Source organism: Eucyclogobius newberryi, unplaced genomic scaffold (genome assembly GCF_026437365.1).
Source record: "Eucyclogobius newberryi isolate DKJ021-1_F unplaced genomic scaffold, fEucNew1.0.hap1 SCAF_15, whole genome shotgun sequence".
In the NCBI taxonomy this organism is placed as follows: Eukaryota; Metazoa; Chordata; class Actinopteri; order Gobiiformes; family Gobiidae; genus Eucyclogobius; species Eucyclogobius newberryi.
The window spans coordinates 30853958-30876902 of NW_027315779.1; the positions used below are offsets into that span (position 1 = coordinate 30853958).

The 22945-nt window shown below is 45.4% G+C and overlaps 1 protein-coding gene across 5 annotated transcripts in view; it reads left to right on the top strand.

Moving 5' to 3' along the window:
• The window catches only part of clip2 (CAP-GLY domain containing linker protein 2), an 85780-nt gene that overhangs the window by 20546 nt on the left and 42289 nt on the right, over window positions 1–22945 (top strand). For all 5 annotated transcript variants that reach the window (XM_072446965.1, XM_072446964.1, XM_072446967.1 and 2 more), the window contains exons 5-8: window positions 10660–10873; window positions 12534–12731; window positions 16088–16191; window positions 21512–21572. In XM_072446965.1, coding sequence (XP_072303066.1) covers window positions 10660–10873; window positions 12534–12731; window positions 16088–16191; window positions 21512–21572 — 577 coding nt within the window. The remainder of the gene's footprint in view (window positions 1–10659; window positions 10874–12533; window positions 12732–16087; window positions 16192–21511; window positions 21573–22945) is intronic.

Genomic DNA, 22945 nt, shown 5'->3' on the forward strand with positions numbered 1-22945 from the left:
TCGCTCCTGAGTGGGAACGCACAGTCAATTGATCCAGTCTAAAGATGGCCGGATCAGTTTTGTCTGGACTAAACTGGTCAAGTGGGAACGCTACTAATGTGAAGACAAGCCTGTACGCTTACTCCAAACCGGCATTCAATCAACAGCGTTTCGATCAGTCAGTGAGTTGTCTGCCACCCCCTTATATAACTTACGCCTACTGATAGGTTGGCCAATCCAAGAGGCAGTTGGAGTTTAACACGCAATTACACACTGAGTAAAGGAAAAAAAAAACGTTCTCTTTGTAACACCAGCCTATTAATGTCTCCTCATCTTCTTGGGAGTTTAACCAGTTCTATCCCAATTTATTTTCAGGGAAATCAGATACTGTGCCTCTTTAAAATGGGCCACTACAGGATTTCTGCTGTTGCTCCGGTGTTCTGCAATTTGAGTCTTGCTCTAGATGTTTTGCCCACATAACCATTGGATGTGTAGAATTTTTGCATTTGTAAGTAAAGTTAGATGCTTCTCGGTTTTCTCCACATTTCTTTCAATATTGTAAGTGAACAAAACGAAACCTGAGGAGGCTTGTTGAGGCGTGGATTGGCCAACCAATCAGTGGGCGTGAGTTATATAAAGGGGTGGAACACAAATCCATTTGGATCGAAACGTTGTAGACTGAGTGACTGTGCAGGCTTGTCTTCTCTTTTTTTTATGACACGCTGTACCATTCACTGTGAGCGCAGCTGTATGAATGAATGAAGCCTGTTGGAGAATGAGCTCCTCTTCCTCGGTATTGTCCAGCGTGGGAGCCGTTTGTAACAAACGTCTTCTGCTTACAGCCAGGGGTATTATATTACCGTATTTTCCAGACTATAAGTCGCATCGGAGTATAAGTCGCAACAGCAAAAAAAAAAGCATAATCGAGAAGAAAAAAACATATATAAGTTGCCCTGGAGTATTAAATAAGGTTGCAAGTGTGAAAATAACAAAAAATATCACACAAGTCGCTCCGGAGTATAAGTATATAAGTATAAGTCAAAAGTCAGCCAAAACTGTGAGTGAGTGAGTGAATTAGTGAATGAGTGACTGACTCCAGCAATGGCTTCAGCCATTGCAGATTTTCTTGTTGAAAATGATGTTGACAGTATCCTAATTTTTTTTTTTTTTATCAAACCTTACAAATGTTACTAAAGAAGAACAATCTGCTTTAGGTGATTTGAAAAAGGACAAAACTATAGCCATAACACAAGCTGATAAAAGTGGAGCTATTGTAGTGATGAGCAAATCTGACTACCGGTACATAAAAGAATGTGACAGACAGTAGTCAGATAACGTGATTTATGAGAAATTTACAAGGGATATTGAGGGCTTACATCCAATCTGTCTATCTTTATAAATTGTATTATTAGACCTATAGCTGAAGGTTTGCCCTCTACCATTAAGGAAACAGGACACATTATAAACATTGTTGAATCTGTAGACTTTATTTCTAGTGAAGAGGAATGGTATTTAGTCTCTTTTGATGTCAACTCAATATATACTTCCATACCACATGAGGGGGTTATTGAGGCAGTGAAACATTATGTCTCCATAATGAACATTGGAATTCCCTCTGGACTATAGGAGATGGCATGGGTTGTATTGCAAAATAATTATTGGATCTTTCAAGACACTTCTTACACCCAGAAACATGGAGTGCCAATGGATAGCCCTTTTTCACCATAATTTTGTAACTTTTGTACATGGGTCTGTTTGACAATGAGAATGAACAGAACATATTTTTATGGAAGGGATATTCGGATGATATGATATTTTTAAAGGCACCAAAGTTAGGCTTCAGTAATTTTTTGATATTTTTGATTGAGTATGACCAACAATTAGGGATGCATACCTAAACCCACGTTCAGGTTCAGGTCCGGATTTGAATCCAGAGGTTTAGGTTCAGGTCCGGACCTAATGAGTCTGGACCTGAACCATACCATATTTGCATAATGTTACAACAGCATAACACAAGCTACTTAGCTAAATTAAGTTGAAGACACTTGAACAAGGACTTCTATCAAACACAAGGCTTAAATGCAGAGTAAAACAAACTCAACTTCTTTGGTTTATTCACTGTTTTTAACAGAAGTTACAACTTACAAATCACAAGCTACTAGCTAGCTGCTAAACTATAGCTTAACAGTTAACACACATTACTTGAGGAACAACTCAAGACTCAACTCAAGACTCAACAACAAGAGCATGTTGAGTATTGTTGACAGAGTCAGTCTGGGTCAAGCAGTCAAAGCAGCTGTTTCATCTGATACAATGTTTTGCCTTTAGACACATTTCCACTCTTTCATTTTGCAGATCCATTGACATCAAAAGTCAGGATAAAACCTTCAAACAGACAATACGCCAGTGTAAATAATTAAGTCACAGTGTAAAATAACAGAGTCACTATAAAGCAATCAACTTAGCAGTATCAAAAGTAGAATATGAAAATATTTTACGCAACAAATCAAAATAATACATCATATTAGCAGCATTAAACACCAGACCATATTTAACAACAGTACAATACAAATACAAAATACTATTACAAAATATAAACTCCAATTAATCCATCCATCCATCCATTTTCTGCCGCTTATCCGGGGCCGGGTCGCGGGGGCAGCAGTCTGAGCAGGGACTCCCAGACTTCCTTCTCCCCAGACACTTCCTCTAACTCCTCCGGGGGGATCCCGAGGCGTTCCCAGGCCAGCCGAGAGACATAGTCTCTCCAGCGTGTCCTTGGTCTTCCCCGGGGCCTCTTCCCGGTGGGACATGCCTGAAACACCTCCCGAGGGAGGCGCCCAGGAGGCATCCGGAACAGATGCCCGAGCCACCTCAGCTGGCTCCTCTCGACGTGGAGGAGCAGCGGCTCTACTCCGAGCTCCTCCCGTGTGGCCGAGCTCCTCACCTTATCTCTAAGGGAGCGCCCAGCCACACGGCGGAGGAAACTCATTTCGACCGCTTGTATCCGCGATCTTGTTCTTTTGGTCACTACTCAAAGCTCATGACCATAGGTGAGGGTAGGAACGTAGACCGACCGGTAAATAGAGAGCTTTGCCTTTCGGCTCAGCTCCCTCTTTACCACAACGGTCCGATGCAGCGACTGCATCACTGCAGCTGCTGCACCGATCCGCCTGTCGATCTCACGCTCCATCCTTCCCTCATTCGTGAACAAGACCCCGAGATACTTGAACTCTTCCACTTGGGGCAAGGACACCCCACCCACCTGGAGAGGGCAAGCCACCTTTTTCCGGTCGAGAACCATGGCCTCAGATTTGGAGGTGCTGATTCTCATCCCAGCCGCTTCACACTCGGCTGCAAACCGTCCCAATGCATGTTGCAGGTCCGGGTTTGATGGAGCCATCAGGACAACATCGTCTGCAAACAGCAGAGATGAGATCCTGTGGTCCCCAAACCGGACACCCTCCGACCCCTGACTGCGCCTAGAAATTCTGTCCATAAAAATTATGAACAGAACCAGTGACAAAGGGCAGCCCTGGCGGAGTCCAACATGCACTGGGAACAGGTCTGACTTACTGCCGTCAATGCGAACACAGCTCCTGCTCCGGTCATACAGGGACCGGAGAGCCCTGAGCAAAGGGCCCCGGACCCCCCCAAAGGACACCCCGAGGGACACGGTCGAAAGCCTTCTCCAGATCCACAAAGCACATGTGGATTGGTTGGGCAAACTCCCATGAGCCCTCGAGCACCCGATGGAGGGTATAGAGCTGGTCCAGTGTTCCACGACCGGGACGAAAACCACTCTGCTCCTCCTGAATCCGAGGTTCGACTATCGGTCGGATTCTCCTCTCCAGTACCTTGGAATAGACCTTACCGAGGAGTGTGATCCCTCTGTAGTTGGAACACACCCTCCGGTCCCCCTTCTTGAACAGAGGGACCACCACCCCGGTCTGCCAGTCCAGAGGCACGGTCCCCGAACGCCACGCGATGTTGCAGAGACGTGTCAACCAAGACAGTCCTACAACATCCAGATACTTTAGGTACTCAGGGCGGATCTTATCCACCCCCGGAGCCACCGAGGAGTTTGCGAACAACCTCAGTGACTTCAGCTTGGGTGATGGATGAGCCAGCCTCCGAGTCCCCGGTCTCTACTTCCTCTTCGGAAGACGTGACTGAGGGATTAAGGAGATCCTCAAAGTATTCCTTCCACCGTCCGACGACATCTCCAGTCGAGGTCAGCAGGCCTCCACCCGCACCGTAAACGGTGTTGGTGAGACACTGCTTCCCCCTCCTGAGGCGCCGGACGGTTTGCCAGAATTTCTTTGGTGTCGACCGATAGTCCTCCTCCATGGCCTCCCCGAACTCCTCCCAGGCCCGGGTTTTTGCCTCTGCGACAGCACGGGCCGCGGCTCGCTTGGCCTGCCAATACCCGTCGATGACCTCCGGAGACCTACAAGCCAGAGTGGCCTGATAGGCCTCCTTCTTCAGTCTGACGGCATCCTTTACTTCCGATGTCCACCACCGGGTTCGGGGGTTGCCGCCACGACAGGCACCGGAGACCTTGCGACCACAACTCCGAGCAGCCGCATCAACAATGGAGGCGGAGAACATGGTCCACTCGGACTCAATGTCCCCAACCTCCCCCGGGACATGGGAGAAGCTCTCCCGGAGGTGCGAGTTGAATACCCTACTGACAGAGGGCTCCACAAGACGTTCCCAACAGACCCTCACAATGCGCTTGGGTCTGCCAAGTCTGTCCGGCTTCCTCCTCCGCCAGCGGATCCAACTCACCACCAGGTGGTGATCGGTTGACAACTCTGCCCCTCTCTTCACCCGAGTGTCCAAGACACGCGACCGAAGGTCAGATGACACGACAACAAAGTCGATCATTGACCTCCGGCCTAGGGTGTCCTGGTGCCATGTGCACTGATGGACACCCTTATGCTTGAACATGGTGTTCGTTATGGACAATCCGTGGCTAGCACAGAAGTCCAATAACCAAGATCCAAGATCGGGGAAGCCGTTCTTCCCGATCACCCCTCTCCAGGTGTCACTGTCATTGCCCACGTGGGCGTTGAAGTCCCCCAGTAGAACAACTGAGTCCCCGGTCGGTGCACTGTCCAGTACCCCTCCCAAGGACTCCAAGAAGGCCGGGTACTCTGCACTGCTGTTCGGCCCGTAGGCCGCCACAACAGTGAGAGACCTGTCCCCCACCCGAAGGCGGAGGGACGCGACCCTCTCGTTCACTGGGGTAAACTCCAACACGTGGCGGCTGAGCTGAGGGGCTATAAGCAGAGCCCAAACTGTGCGTGGAGGTGAGGCTGACTATATCTAGTCGGTATCGCTCAACCTCGCGCACAAGCTCAGGCTCTTTCCCCCCCAGCGAGGTGACATTCCATGTTCCCAGAGTTAGTCTCTGTGTCTGGAGATCTGGTCGTCGAGGCCCCTGCCGTCGACTGCCGCCCAGATCTCTCTGCACCGGCCCCTTATGGATCCTCCTGCGGGTGGTGGGCCCATGGGAGGGCGGCCCCACGTCGCTCTTTCGGGCTGTGCCCGGCCGGGCCCCGTGGGGTAAGACCCGGCCACCAGGCGCTCGCCATGGAGCACCCATCCCAGGCCTGGCTCCAGGATGGGGCCCCGGTGACGCCGATCCGGGCGACGTAAACTGCCTTGTTCTTGTAGTCGTCATAAGAGGCTTCTGAACCGATCTTTGTCTGACCCGTCACCTAGGACCTGTTTGCCTTGGGAGACCCTACCAGGGGCATGAAGCCCCCGACAACATAGCTCCCGGGATCATTCGGGCACTCAAACCCCTCCACCACGTTAAGGTGTCGGTTCAAGGAGAGGAACTCCAATTAATGAATGCAGCAATTAAGCAATATTACTTTGACTTAGTATTTACTTAATACCAAATACATCACACCACAACATAACACTAAAGTTATTTCATTCATATTTACACCAGACCAAAGACCCAGACAAGAACCCACGCTGACCCCGCCCCTTTAACACGCGACGACGCCCGCAGCACATTAACCATCACAATCAACGCACGCGGCGGCCACAGCTTTAAACAGTTCAAATAAAGCCAGCGATCTTACCGGCTTCCACTTCAATGTTCATATGTGGATACACGGTTCCGCATCTTTAAACATATTTCGCCAGCTTCAATTTATGCCCGGAAGACGCGTGCGTCGCTAATTAGGGTCCGGGTGCGCCATTGACAGCGATGCATGGCAGTGTTTACGTATTTTCCAGCGCGAATTTCGCGATCAATGGAAGGATTAAGATGGTCTAGATTCTAGAACAAAAAGGATATCGTATGTGAGTGCTAGATTTTTTTATGAGTCCAGAACCGAATCACCAGGGTTTCGTTTTTTTTGGCCCTGAACCGAAACGGTTCAAGTCCAGATCGGGTCCGTCGTACCGGTACGCATCCCTACCAACAATTTAAGATTTCTGGATCATTGGAGATGAAAACAGCAATCAGCTGTATACAGACTTAAATCATCCACTTACATCAGTTTTGTCGGCTAAAAAGAATATGCCACAAAAATAAAGATTTTGAAAGAAATCTTACAATATGATGACAAACTTTGAACAAAGGGGCTATAAGACATCTATTTTGAACCAAGCTGCCAAAAAGATAATGTAAACCCTTGTCTGATTTCCTTAAAGTTAATCCTGAAAAAAGGTGTATTAACAAGAACATTAGAACAATTACAATTAAACGTTGGTATATATTACAATCTGACCCTTTATAGGGTGGAGCTTTCAAAGAATGTCCCTTAGTGGTCTACAAAAGAGAAAGAAACTTTAGAGACAAACTGGTACATTCTTACCTTCCTCCGAGCCAAACTACATCAGGCCAAACAACTTTGACTCCCATCCCTGATGGAAATCGCAGCTGTGGTAGTTGCAGTCTGTGCAATTTCACCAAATGCTGCAATAGCCTTAAACCTCCTCACATTGGAAAATAAATGCCCATCAGAGGAATCATATCCTGCAATACAAAATCTGTAATTTATTTGCTCACCTGCCCTTGTGGTAAAGCTTATGTGGGTAAAACAAGCAGAGCTTTAAAACCATGTATTGCAGAACACAGGAGCACTATCACCGGTAGATGTAAAGATTTTAACTACCCTGTGGTAGCTCATTTTGTAGAATTGAATCCGCTTATGTCTTCATTAAAATATATTGGCATTAAACAGGTTAAATTGCCTCCTAAAAGCAGGAATCTTCTCCTGTCTAAAATAGAGCATTTCTGGATTCACCATCTAAAGACATTTGATGTATGATGTTTTCTTGAAGATCAAATATAGTATATAAAACACTGTTTGGGACCTATCACTTGTTTGAGGGGATATGAGCTGGGCTTGCAACAATTTCATGCACTGGTCCATTGAAAGAAAAAATTATCTGACAAAGTTTACTTCCTGGGCCAGACTAACATCACATGTTTTGTTTTGGCTTGTTTTATGTTTTTCTGTCCCATCAGACGGCACAATGTTTCTCTTCAGACCAAATCATTATTGTTCTGCTTGTCTCTTTCAATCCCATAAGATTTATATTGTGCAGTGTAAAATGCATTGACACAATATTAAAATAGAATTACAACCAAGACTGACACTGTAGGCTATACTTTAACCGTTTGGCCGATTAAAAATAAAGCATCAAATATCATCCTGATAGCAGTGTAGAAATAAACTCTTGCAATGCCTCATAAATAAAAGTTATTTGAAATTAATTTGTAATGTTTTTTTCTTTTCTAAACTCTAAAATAGTCCTCTTTAGTTAGATAGCAAAAACAAAATGTCAGCTAGAATCTAATAGGACGACATGTCACTGGAGATGATTTTTACATATTCATCTACATTAACTTAAACACCACCGCTCCAAACATCCTGCGTCATCACCCGTCTGTCTTCTGTGGTCGTTCATGTTGGCACAAACGATTTAAAACTACAGCAATCAGAGAAACTTAAAGAGGATTTTATGTCCCTGATTAACACTGTGAAGACCACTGGAAAAGTGTAATCTCAAGTCCACTGCCAGCGCCCTGCTTTAGAGACGTGAAGTTCTGCCGCCTCAGACAATTGCATGTTTGGCTTAAATCATACTGTGGTGCCAAGCAAACACCATATGTGGATAACTTTGCTGCTTTTTTTCAAACGATTTGAACTGTTCGAATAATTCACATGTATGTGCAAAGTCTTTAATCAAAAATAGATTTTATTAGAGTATGGGCAAAAGAAGCCAATCCTGATATATTTGTATTTTCTGAAACATTGTTAACCCCCAGGATCTCAGATGCTGATATTTAATTGGACAATTTTAATATATTCTGTTGTGATAGACCTAGTTAAGGAGGTGGAGTAGCAATATTTATAAAATCTTGTTTCTCTGCAACTGTAAAATCCAAAGTCAAAAAGTTTTGAATACATAGTTCGATAGGTGGGTTTGGGTAAAAATTATACTGGTAAAATGACAGTTGTAGGGTTTTATCGTCCTCCATCTGCACCAGTCGGTGAGCTAGAGGACTTCTTTGCTTTCCTCTCCACTTTTGATAATTCTGAGTTGCTTGTTTTAGGTGACATGAACATCGATTGGTTATCCAAAACTTCTAACAGTCTAAAAAACTATTGTAATGAATTAAACCGCACACAACTTACTACTGCTCCCACCCGACCGGATTCTAAAGATCCACTTAAAGCAACATTACTGGACATTATCTTAAGCAACAAGCCTCAAAATTACCAATGTAGTACCTCTATATTTTAGTGACCACTGTCCTATTGGGTGTGTGCGGAACACAAAATGTTTTAAATCCAAATCAAGTGAAACTGTGAAAAGGTCCTATAAGCATTTTAATGAACAATCATTTCTGTCTGATCTATATAGTGACATTGGTTTTACCACTAGTATTCCAGAACCCAACACAGCACTGAACTTTTTCATTAAAACATCTAATGATATAACTGATAAACATGCCCCTCTTAAAAGAGTCTGGGTCAAAAATAAGAATAATCCCTGGTTCTGTCCAGACATTGCTGCATTATCTAGAGAGCGTGATAAAGCATGGGCAGAAGCCAAGGCAACCAAATCAGCAGCAGATTGGCAGCAGTTTTGTCAAAAGCACACTAAATATGTCACTTCTGTTCGTAATGCCAAAACGTCTTACTAAGTCAAAACTTTCACAGAATCACAGGGCAATTCTGCGAGCTTTCTTAACCAATTATTCAATTTTAAATAACTACCAGTCTGGATTTAGACCAGGGCATAGCACTATCACAACTTCTTCCAAAGTTATAAATGATATTGCTATTGCAATGGATGAAGAATGTGCTGCTCTTTTTTTTTTTTTGATCTATCAAAGGATTCTTTGGATCACTGTATTCTCTTGGATCGTCTGGATGCTATTGGGTTCGATACAAATTCAGAAAAATGGTTTGCAGATTACCTTACAAAAAAGAGCTCAAGGTGTTTCTGTTGATGGCTTTCAATCTGAATTTTCTTACCTTAATAAAGGAGTTCCTCAAGGCTCCGTCCTTGGACCATTCTTATTTACAATTTACAAAAACTCAATTGGACATAATCTAAAACACAGTAGCATCCACTTGTATGCAAATGATGCAATTCTGTATGCTAAGGCACCTTCTTGTGCACAAGTGATTCAAAATATTCAAGAAGATTTTCACTCCATGCAACAAAACTGTGTTAATTTAAAATGATTAATGAATTCAAATAAAACTAAATGTATGCTGTTCTCCAAAAGACACTCCAGTGACCCAAAAAATATATCTATTCTCACGATTGATGGTAATATGATTGAACAAGTACCCGATTACAGATACTTGGGCATCTGGATCGATGATAAACTCTCCTTCAACAAACGCATACAAGATCTGACAAATAATCTTAAAGCCAGATTGTCATTCTTCTTTAGAAATAAAACATGTTTTCCCCTTCACTGTAGAAAACAGTTAATCCAGGCGACATTTCTCTTGGTTCTAGATGATGGTGATATTATATATATGCATTCTACAGCAACAGTGTTAAAACCTCTGAACTCAGTTTATCACTCAGCTCTGAGGTTCATTACAGGAGAAGGATACAGAACTCACCACTGTGAATTATATTCTAAAGTAGAATGGCAATCATTGGATGCAAGACGAGAACAGCACTGCCTTTTGTTTGCCTGATTATTTATCCAGTTTATTGCACATCAGTTCAAGTATTCGCTGTTTGAGGTCTCAGGACATTTTTATCTTACAATCCCATCGTGTTTAACACAGAGACAGGAAAAAAGGCTTTCATCAACTTGCTCCCTCCTTGTGGAACAAAACACACAGACTTTGAAATTAAATCATTTTATGCCTTTTTAATGAGTTTAAAGCACTGGTCAAGGACTACCCTCAGTGCCAATGCACTTGTTTTACATAATTGTATCTCAGATTGTATGTTTAAATGTGTTTTAATGTATTGATCAATTTTATTGATTGTTTTATTTGTGTTTTAGTATCCTATGTTTGTTGTTTATTTTGTGTTAACAGGGACCCATGAAAAAGATAACTTTTCTCATTGGGTTCTCCCTGTATAAATAAATAAATAAAAATAAATGAAAATGCTTAAACTGGCTGTATGTTGTTAAAAGTGTTTATTTGCCTTTTTTATTTCTAGATATTTTCAATGTCTCCCAAAATTTGGATTGTTTGCTCCAATCCATAAAGTTATTCGCATTGGTTTCCCATCGACCAGCCCAGCCAAGGTAAAAAAGAGCAAGCGCATGGCCATGGGTGTGTCCTCACTGGCCCACAGCCCCAGCAGCTCTTCCATCAGCTCTGTCAGTTCTGTGGCTTCTTCTGTGGGAGGGCGTCCAAGTAGAGCTGGACTGGTATGATTCATTCGTTTCTCTATGATGATTGTACAGTGCACCTTTCCTAACCTTTATTCTAAAGGCCGTGGCTGGAGAGCCGCGGCACGGTCAAATGGCAGCGCAGTTTCAGGGACCGCGGCATTTCCCTTATAGCCCGTTATAGCCTCCTGGCTAACCCTAACCTTAACCCGGCGCGGTCTAAAACGGCGCTAAAATGCGGTCAAATACCGCAGCATTTTCAGGAGCCGCGCCACGCGGCTGGCACAAAAATAACATGACAGTTTCAGCCGCGCGCCGCGGTTCTGCAGACACTCCCTATTCTAAATAGAGCAGCTAGAGGCCTTTGTCTTTATTCTCTTATCCAATCAATTGCTCTTGTGTTGCTCCCATTGTAGCTTCCTTCCTCGGATGATCCCTTCCCATCGTCCTCACATATGACAGTGGAGACACAGTACCAATTTCCTCAAAAGTGGCCTCTGCCATAAACATGCTTAAAAGCTCATGAGTAAAGGTCCGTTCACACCGCTGCGTCCAAATTCGCGCCCGGCTCCAGAGTTAGACGCCTGTACATTTGAAGGCAGACAACCCGGACGCCTAAACTCACCAGCAAACGCGTCCGAGGCATACAGCGCACATGCGCAGTGGAGATGTTGTGCTTCCCAGTGTTGCTGTTCTCTTGGTCCAATGGCAGAACAGGTGGAGAAAGTTGCTTTGGTGTATTTTCTTTACTCCCAAAAAAAAATTCAGCTTAATCCAACTTTTCTGCGTTCAACGCTTTGGCCGCGCCGCAAAAACGCTGGACGCCCAAGATGCGCGTCCACATAGACTTTGAATTTAAACTGGACCCTTTGCCGGAGGTATGAACGCAGCTTAAGATATGTTTGAGCATTTTTTTAAATAGTATACACTTAGCAACTCCTATGAGATAATAATAATAATACCTTTTATTTATATAGCGCTTTTCAATGACCCAAAGACGCTTTGACATATACAAAAAGGGGGAGGGGTATTTACAGACAGGGGGGACAGCAGGTACAGTACACAATAATGTACACAGTCCGAAAAAGAACAGATAAAATAAACAAGACAGAAGAAGTACAACGAAAATTATGGGGATGTAACAGGGGGTAGAAGTGTAGACAGTGGGGTAGAGGAGGCTAGGGGTAGGGTAGGGTGAATAGATATGTTTTCAGGCGGGATTTAAATATTGTGAGTGAGGGAGAGTGGCGGACAGGTTGGGGGAGGGAGTTCCAGAGTCGGGGTGTTGTTCGGGAGAATGCTCTGTCACCAAAAGATGCTCTTTCCATATGGGACACACATGAGCGCCCCATCTCTTGGAGGTACTTTCCCACAACTGGCCTGACTGTCTTAGTTAGAGAAGAATATTTTTTGCGTATGTATATAGCTGTCAGTGGACATAGTCAATTAGTTCAATGTGCCCTAGTTTTTTGGGCCTGCATTTTACCTTATGTGTCATAGAAGACGCATGCGTTTTTCCTCCAATCATCCATAAAATCAGCACCACCGACAGCTCCTTTTGTAATGTGTTCTTGCCTAGTTGTTCAATAGTTACACCATCCATCCCATAGCTTGTATTGGTATTGGGCCTAAAGCTTCTCTATGCAACATTGTCTGAGCTTTATGACATATGTCCTAAAGACCTTTGTTTCTGATTCAGTTGACAGAGACGTCATCCCGTTATGCACGTAAGATCTCGGGCACCACAGCCTTGCAGGAGGCTCTGAAGGAGAAGCAGCAGCACATCGAGCAGCTGCTGGCAGAGAGAGACCTGGAGAGGGCTGAGGTTGCCAAGGCAACCAGTCACATCTGTGAAGTTGAGAAAGAACTAAACACCCTCAAAGCCTCACACATGCAGGTACTACACTTTACTCACCTCCTCTTAATGGTGTGCTGGCTAATCGGGAGAGTCGAGATATTTCCCGATGGGCTGTGCCACTCTTGGTTCTGAGAGAGCTCTGCATAGCCACAGCACTGACAGCTGACAGCCCTCTGTTCTGTGCATTTACTCGAGCATTCATTGACTTGGCTCTTCTCTATCTCTGATAGAGAAGAGCCAATAGATAGAGAAGAGCCAATCAAGAGCAGTTTCTTCAAGAGCAGAAAAGCAGTCTCTGATTCGGTGCTGGCTCTCTTCTGTTTTCTGTGGTTGGAAGTGCAGCTGTGGCTCAGAGGAGATGTTTTATTCATCTGCAAGAGCTAACGCAAGACAGCTAAAGATATAGGAGATTCTGGCTGAGGCATGTGTGTCTGCCAAAAGTAAGACTGATTTTTACGTGGGTTCACAATGAGTGAAAATGTAAGTGAAGGGGAAAAGAATCATGTGTTAAAACACCAAGTCTGACTGTATCAAGGCTGGCAAATAATATCATGTGTAATAGGGGCTGAAACAATAAAAAATGGCCTCTAAAATACACTAGGAGACAGCAAATATCTGTTCTGTTAATTTTCCCCCCCTTGCTTTCAGGATCCTTCTTATTGAAAAATGTTGTTAGACTTGGCTGTGATCCTTGTTAGCAAACACGCAATACCTACATTAAATATATATTAATCCAAAAAACGTGTATTATAAGTTCAAAGTGATCTGGTCCATAACCTAAATTTCCCGGGCTGAAATAGGGGTCCCAGCATGCCTCTGGCTCCTCTTGTGGTTATTGGGACTTTCTGAAAACTAAACAATCATCACTACTGTGGCATACTCTTGTTGCTGGGTTTGTGATGTCTATTAACCAGCCAGATGTCTTCCACTTGGGGCATTGGGGTACCTGGGTGCTCTAGTCTCGCTGGTTGTATGTTGTCCATTACACTGTCTTGAATTTTAGACTGTGATGCATGGTGAACATAGCACATCTGTATGCACCTGCAGTGCAGCATTGAGTAAACCAGCCATGGCACCCACACAGTAGGGGTGTTCACAAAGCAACTGCTGTTAATCCGATGCGCCAACCATGGCACCGACAAACAACATGCGTCAGGGTTTGTACGGGTGCCTGGAATCCATGAAAATGCTTGAATTGTTTTTGAGGTTATGAAAGGGCTTGAATCGAATGTTTCCTGGAGAAGGTCATCCCAGAGCTCCTTGTAGGCTCTGAAGATGAAGCCCCCCCACACAATAGAAAGGGCACATTGCTGATGTCTGATAATGAGGTTTCTTAACGATCGTGTGAAGGAACGTGTCATGAAGGCTACAAAAGTAGGAGACCTCCTGTACAAAGACAAGCACATCTTCTTTGCCTCGGAATCCATACGAGGTTCGTTATTAACAAACTCGGGAAGAGATTACTGTTTTTGCGGACAAGATGGCGGCAATGACATAAGCAGCGGCTTTAGATCAAAGCCGATAATTAAAAAGTCACCATCATCTTTTGACATCTCTGTTTGAATCGAAAACATTTCAAACATTATAACCCATGTGAGATGAAAGATTATCAATTAGATTAAAAATCTAGCTTTTACAAACATTGTAGGATTTGAAAGGCCCAAATGGAGCGCACATGCAAGATTGTTAGCTGGACTTAAAAGTATACAACCCTAAAGTTTTATCTTTTTTTGTGGCTTTCTGGCGCCTTCTTCAAATTTTATTGAAAAAAAAAATCCATCCATCCATCTTCTTCCGCTTATCCAGGGCCGGGTCGCGGGGGCAGCAGTCTAAGCAGGGACTCCCAGACTTCCCTCTCCCCAGACACTTTCTCCAACTCTTCCAGGGGGATCCCAAGGCATTCCCAGGCCAGCCGAGAAACATAGTCCCTCCAGCGTTGGTCTTCCCGAGCCTCTTCTCGGTGGGACTGAGCTCCACACCCTATCTCTAAGGGAGCGCCCAGCCGCCCTGCGGAGGAAACGCAGGGTGGCTGCTATTAGTGATGCATACCTGATTCGAATCCAGAGGTTTAGGTTCAGGTCCGGACCTAATGAGTCCGGACCTGAACCCATGCCATATTTGCGTAATGTTATAATAGCATAACACAAGCTACTTGGCTAAATTAAGGTGAAGACACTTGAACAAAGACTACAATCAAACAAGGCTTAACTGTAGATTGAAATAAACTCAACATGTCTGGTTTATTCACTGTTTTTTAACAGAAGTTACAACTTACAAATCACAAGCTACTAGCTAGCTGCTAAACTATAGCTTAACAGTTAACACACATTCATATGTTTTAATTGAGGAACAGCTTCTGAACAAGAGCAAGTTAAGTATTAGTATTGGGGCAGCTGTTTCAGCTGATACAATGTTTGTCAAGTGTATTACTGGTTTGACTGCGCTGGTCCCCATACTTGAAGGGGGTCTACCCACAATTTGAAGTTTAATGCTGAATTTACACATTTTCAATTTTCAACAAAATCGCAATTTCTGGAAAAAAATTAAATCTAGCTTTTACAATCATTTTCAGATTGAACAGACGCAATGAGGCGTGGGTGCAAAATTCTGAGCTGGACGGGATGATATGCTAAGTAAGGCCCTGTCTTCATCACCAGGACACATGTGGGATCAAATGTTGTTAGAAGAATTTGCTAATGCTAAGACATTGAAAGTCTCTGGGTGTGTTCATAATGAGCTCTTAACAAAGTGGAAATTTTGAAAACATAAAAAAATATTGTCAGATTTAGAAGGACTCAAAAAGAAGTCTGTGTATTTTGGTTAGGTGGACATATTGATATGTAAAATTGAAATCTATCTTTGAAAATGGTTCACCTGCACCCTCTGCAATGTTATAATGGGACAGAATTTTACACCTACCATTTTTCAAAACATGTAAAGCCAGAGGGTTAGTAGGCAGCCCTCCCACTGAATCGCCCTTCCGTGGACCCTTTATCACTGCTTGCAGTTTTAAGGTGCAACAGTAGCCTTGAAGCCCATGAAGGTGTTTGCCTTGGGTTCTTCAGAGACATGCCATGCTCCTCTGGACGTGTTCTCTTGTCTGCAATGTCTAAAAAGACGAACTTAAAACATTCTGCCATTAGTTTGGGGATTAGAAGTTCCATGTATTCTTTCACTAAACAAAAGCAAATGTGTATGTTTGGCACTGCTATGCTATTGTTAACCTGCTTAGTCCTATAGATAGCAACATAATTGCAATCCAGGCACCCCTTCCATTTGATGTGAATATCTCCCGCGCTCTGGAAGTGCATTTATTCATTCATGTCTGAAATATGGTAACTTAAGCCACATTGGCCTGAAAGAGTAAAACCGTCTGTGTGTGCTTCTTTTGACAGTATGTAACCGACAATGAAAGAACCCTGCAGCAAATCCAAGCTCTTCTGGCCAGCACACAGAAAGACAAACTGGAACTTATCAACCAGCTTGAAGAAGAGAAAAGGTATGTTTTTACTTTCTTTACTTTCATAAGGAGCAAGCACGTCTCCGAAATGCAAATTAAACTGATGAATTAAAATTATTTTTGTAGAGTACTTTTTGGGGGAGAGTACAAAACAAAAAAAACAAGACAAAAAAATACTTTTTGGGCTACACAGCGCTCCTGAATAAAACACACAGCATTTTGAAGCTTAACATACACATCACAGCTGTCCTACTGTCCCCTCTGCTTTTCATTACTTATTGTGTGAGCTGATTTACCTGTGTCTGTGTCTTCACATCTAGTTCATCTACTCCTGAACTCGTACTTATCGATTGAGTGTTACGTTGTAACATGAGATATTTACACAGAAATATGTTCCATGGTAGTGATGCACATGTTGTCTTTTGACCAGTGAGTCAGGTCTGGCCAAGAAAGTTTCATTTCACTGCGGCAGGTTCTAATCTGCAGATTGCCGTATATCACATGTCCGCGCTCTGTGTGTCTTTGCGTTCTGCCGTGTCTAGATTCACTTCCCCATTAAACTAATTTCTCTGTAAATATGAGTCTGATTGTAATAAAACACACAGCGTTTTGATGCTTAAACTATAGAAAACATGATGTATCCCTTGCAAGGCCGGCCCCAGCACATTTGGTGCCCTAGGCGAGCTACTCCCCTGTAACACACTGTCACTGTTACACTGCTTTCGATTTTCTCCTTTCGTTAGATTTATTTGTCAATTCCAAAATAGTGTTTGGATACATAGAAGGGGGCGCAAAAAAAATTATGTTTAAAAAAAAAAAAAAAAAAAATCCAGAGGGGGTTGCCCCCCCCCGCAGTGCCACCCCAGGCACCCGCCTATATGGCCTAGTGGAAGGGTCCCTTGGACAGTGCTTCCACTGACGTCTTCTTCTACAGCGTGTCAAACGCTTGCGCTTCTTCCTAGATTGCCCCGTGGTGGCCGTTTGCCAGTAAATATATATTAAATAGACACACCATTATAATGACCGCAGGGTTCAAAGCGTGGGAAAAAAAGTAGCGGCTTGGAAGTCCGAAAAGTGCGGTATATGTTCAAAATTGGTACAGATTTTTTATTTATTTATTGTTATTGTTATTTTGTGACAGCAAGTACAAAGTGCAGCGTGTTTGCCCCAGTTTTCTGGGCTGCATTGATCATTGTTTTTCTCCTCAGCTAAATTCAAGGTGAACAAACTCTGCTTGTCTCTACATCAAACCTGTTTTCTGAGACGGTAAACTCAGCATTGGCCCAGTCTTTGTAAGATAACTCAAAGTCAATAGGGTTAGTTCAACCTGCTTTGTGAAAAAGGTCCTTTAGATTTATACTGCTGGACTGATTGATTTAAGTGTCATGCACATCAGTGCCCTATCCACACAATAATCATAAACAGAGGAATGCAGATTATTCCACAAATAGATACATGAACATGTCAAAATTTTTATTCCAATATACAAATAAAAAAAAACTGTTGCAAATAAATCCTCTTTTTGAGCCACCTCTTTTTTTCCATCAGGCTACAAAAACAAGTTTTGAATGTTTACACACAATTCATATATCTCTTAAATCAGAATATAGTGGACAATAAATAAATTCTAATAAATCTCCATTTCATTGTGCACACATTAGTTGCTCTATTTTCCATTGTTTAGCCCAGATATTAGTATTTGAACAGTCCCAAAAAAGTCCCCAAAAAAATCTGATTCAGCCGGTGTTCTCGAAGCTGAGTGCGGTAGTTCCACATACTCATCATGTCATCCCTCAGTTTTATGTTTGAATGTTTATCTGCTCCTGTGTCGGTTCCTTGAACCGACACCTTAACGTGGTGGAGGGGTTTGAGTGCCCGAATGATCCCGGGAGCTATGTTGTCGGGGGCTTCATGCCCCTGGTAGGGTCTCCCAAGGCAAACAGGTCCTAGGTGACGGGTCAGACAAAGATCGGTTCCGGTGGCCGGGTCTTACCCCACGGGGCCCGGCCGGGCACAGCCCGAAAGAGCGACGTGGGGCCGCCCTCCCGTGGGCCCACCACCCGCAGGAGGATCCATAAGGGGCCGGTGCAGAGAGATCTGGGCGGCAGTCGACGGCAGGGGCCTCGGCGACCAGATCTCCAGACACAGAGACTAACTCTGGGGACATGGAATGTCACCTCGCTGGGGGGGAAAGAGCCTGAGCTTGTGCAGGAGGTTGAGCGATACCGACTAGATATAGTCGGCCTCACCTCCACGCACAGTTTGGGCTCTGGAACCCATCTCCTCGAGAGGGGCTGGACGCTCCACTTCTCTGGTGTTGCCCGCGGGGAGAGGCGGCGGGCTGGTGTGGGCTTGCTTATAGCCCCTCAGCTCAGCCGCCACGTGTTGGAGTTTACCCCGGTGAACGAGAGGGTCGCGTCCCTCCGCCTTCGGGTGGGGGACAGGTCTCTCACTGTTGTGGCGGCCTACGGGCCGAACAGCAGTGCAGAGTACCCGGCCTTCTTGGAGTCCTTGGGAGGGGTACTGGACAGTGCACCGACCGGGGACTCCGTTGTTCTACTGGGGGACTTCAACGCCCACGTGGGCAATGACAGTGACACCTGGAGAGGGGTGATCGGGAAGAACGGCTTCCCCGATCTGAACCCGAGCGGTGTTCAGTTATTGGACTTCTGTGCTAGCCACGGATTGTCCATAATGAACACCATGTTCAAGCACAAGGGTGTCCATCAGTGCACATGGCACCAGGACACCCTAGGCCGGAGGTCAATGATCGACTTTGTTGTCGTGTCATCTGACCTCCGGCCGCGTGTCTTGGACACTCGGGTGAAGAGAGGGGCAGAGTTGTCAACCGATCACCATCTGGTGGTGAGTTGGATCCGCTGGCGGAGGAGGAAGCCGGACAGACTTGGCAGACCCAAGCGCATTGTGAGGGTCTGTTGGGAACGTCTAGTGGAGCCCTCTGTCAGTAGGGTATTCAACTCGCACCTCCGGGAGAGCTTCTCCCATGTCCCGGGGGAGGCTGGGGACATTGAGTCCGAGTGGACCATGTTCTCCGCCTCCATTGTTGATGCGGCTGCTCGGAGCTGTGGTCGCAAGGTCTCCGGTGCCTGTCGTGGCGGCAACCCCCGAACCCGGTGGTGGACACCGGAAGTAAGGGATGCCGTCAGACTGAAGAAGGAGACCTACAAGCCACTCTGGCTTGTAGGTCTCCGGAGGTCATCGACGGGTATCGGCAGGCCAAGCGAGCCGCGGCTCGTGCTGTCGCAGAGGCAAAAACCCGGGCCTGGGAGGAGTTCGGGGAGGCCATGGAGGAGGACTATTGGTCGGCACCAAAGAAATTCTGGCAAACCGTCCGGCGCCTCAGGAGGAGGAAGCAGTGTCTCACCAACACCGTTTACGGTGCGGGTGGAGGCCTGCTGACCTCGACTGGGGATGTCGTCGGACGGTGGAAGGAATACTTTGAGGATCTCCTTAATCCCTCAGTCACGTCTTCCGAAGAGGAAGTAGAGACCGGGGACTCGGAGGCTGGCTCATCCATCACCCAAGCTGAAGTCACTGAGGTTGTTCGCAAACTCCTTGGTGGCAGGGCTCCGGGGGTGGATGAGATCCGCCCTGAGTACCTAAAGTATCTGGATGTTGTAGGACTGTCTTGGTTGACACGTCTCTGCAACATCGCGTGGCGGTCGGGGACCGTGCCTCTGGACTGGCAGACCGGGGTGGTGGTCCCTCTGTTCAAGAAGGGGGACCGAAGGGTGTGTTCCAACTACAGAGGGATCACACTCCTCAGCCTCCCGGGTAAGGTCTATTCCAAGGTACTGGAGAGGCGAATCCGACCAATAGTCGAACCTCGGATTCAGGAGGAGCAGAGTGGTTTTCGTCCCGGTCGTGGAACACTGGACCAGCTCTATACCCTCCATCGGGTGCTCGAGGGTTCATGGGAGTTTGCCCAACCAGTCCACATGTGCTTTGTGGATCTGGAGAAGGCTTTCGACCCTGTCCCTCGGGGTGTCCTTTGGGGGGTGCTCCGGGAGTACGGGGTCCGGGGCCCTTTGCTCAGGGCTGTCCGGTCCCTGTATGACCGGAGCAGGAGCTGTGTTCGCATTGCCGGCAGTAAGTCAGACCTGTTCCCAGTGCATGTTGGACTCCGCCAGGGCTGCCCTTTGTCACCGGTTCTGTTCATAATTTTTATGGACAGAATTTCTAGGCGCAGTCAGGGGTCGGAGGGTGTCCGGTTTGGGGACCACAGGATCTCATCTCTGCTGTTTGCAGACTATGTTGTCCTGATGGCTCCATCAAACCCGGACCTGCAACATGCACTGGGACGCTTTGCAGCTGAGTGTGAAGCGGCTGGGATGAGAATCAGCACCTCCAAATCCGAGGCCATGGTTCTCGACCGGAAAAAGGTGGCTTGCCCTCTCCAGGTGGGTGGGGTGTCCCAAGTGGAGGAGTTCAAGTATCTCGGGGTCTTGTTCACGAGTGAGGGAAGGATGGAGCATGAGATCGACAGGCGGATCGGTGCACTGCAGCCGCTGCATCGGACTGTTGTGGTGAAGAGGGAGCTGAGCCGAAAGGCAAAGCTCTCTATTTACCGGTCGGTCTACGTTCCTACCCTCACCTATGGTCATGAGCTTTGGGTAGTGACCGAAAGAACAAGATCGCGGATACAAGCGGTCGAAATGAGTTTCCTCCGCCGTGTGGCTGGGCGCTCCCTTAGAGATAAGGTGAGGAGCTCGGCCACACGGGGGGAGCTCGGAGTAGAGCCGCTGCTCCTCCACGTCGAGAGGAGCCAGCTCAGGTGGCTCGGGCATCTGTTCCGGATGCCTCCTGGGCGCCTCCCTCGGGAGGTGTTTCAGGCATGTCCCACCGGGAAGAGGCCCCGGGGAAGACCCAGGACACGCTGGAGAGACTATGTCTCTCGGCTGGCCTGGGAACGCCTCGGGATCCCCCCGGAGGAGTTAGAGGAAGTGTCTGGGGAGAAAGAGGTCTGGGAGTCCCTGCTCAGACTGCTGCCCCCGCGACCCGGCCCCGGATAAAGTGGCAGAAGATGGATGGATGGATGGATGGATGGATTTTTATATGATTAGGCTTTATACTGTGGTGAACACTGAAGGATCTCTCCTTCACTGTGGTTCTCCCCAAGGTTTCTACTTTCTCCCAAAGTGTTTTGTAGTTTTTCCTTGCTTAGAAGGGTCTAAGGACAGGGGATGCAGGGACATTATCCATTTGCTAATTGTTTAATCTGTTTTTCACTGTTGTCCTTTGAGGCAACTGCTGTTGTGATTTTGGGCATTACAAAAATAAATAGAATTGACGCGAACTCAAAGGGTCTGATGATTTTTCTGTTTTATCCCACTGTCAGAAAGGTGGAGGACCTCCAATTCAGAGTGGAAGAAGAGTGCATCTTCAAAGGAGACCTGGAGGTAATTTCCCATAAATAGACAGTATTTTTGCTTTGCACACAAATCGTGAATGAACCACAAAAAGTGCATACATATTACTTCATAGCCTTATATGAAAGATTATACTGCAAGTTTTAGTTTTAACCTGTTACCATTCACCTATTTCGCCCTGTGCACAATGGTTGGACATACCCAAATGGCATTGCTTATTAAAAGAGGATCTTACAGCCCACATGCAAGTGTGATGCATCATTAGAAAGCTTAGGCCTTCTGGTTTCTGCAGATGTGCACATGAACACTGTCAGGGCTTCAGAAACTTACACTACAGAAGCCCAAATATAAACAAAACATCCTTTTTTAGTCTCGCCTGAATATTGTCAATTTGTAATGGTCCTTAGCATAACATACTTCATTGTGTGCTTATGCTGTTCACTGTACATGATGTTTATCTTGTTGACAACAACTCTGTAAAGTTTCAGATCTCTGGGAACAGGCTTTTTGGTGCTGTTGACCTTTTTGTATCAAAAAGTATATTCGGAACAAGTGATCCAAATATGTGCCAACAGTGCCAAACTGTTTTATTACAATTTTAGCTCCTCTATGATCATAAATCATACATCTTGATGTTTTGTAGGCCACTAATACCTAGTATAACTGCTAAAAACAATGTATGTGAAAATGTGTAAATATGAGTTTACCCATGAATTTCCCATATGGCCACAGGGTTCAGAATAAGTGGTATCGCATCGCAAAATGCGACGCAATTTCTCTCAAATGCGATGCATTCGTCATGAAAAAGGATGTTTGTATCGCAGCTTTTGCAATACAAAAATGCGTGTTCAATTATATAACCAAAGCGCCTAAAAGTACTGATCACTCGTCAATCGATCATCAATAAAGGCATGACACATGTAGGACGCTGTGTTGACATGACGAGTCCCGCTGCTGTCTCAGATCGCGAGTCTGAAAGTGGGAGGAGCCACGTGCGCTAAAGTTTGCGTCAGTTTCAGACTTCCGAGGTCAATAACTCCTAAACGCAAAAGTCTTTGCAGATCATACACAACCAAAATATTCATATTTACACTGCCAAGTGACAACCTCGTTTTTAAGATGCGTATTTTGGGCGCAGCGAATTACACGGCTCCGAATGTGCAGCCGGAGCGGAGATGAGAGTACTTAGGGACCATCATCAAGTAGAAAAACGAAAAATGGAATGGAACGTCAGATAGAGCGGTACAATTTGAATAACGCATAAAATACACCATGATGGACACCACAACAACCTTTATTTTTCCATCAGAAGCTTAATACATATTTGTGTAAAGACAATTAATATATAAATGAGACTCCTGCAAATAGTCATCTGATTGATGATGATATGGAAGAAAGTTGTA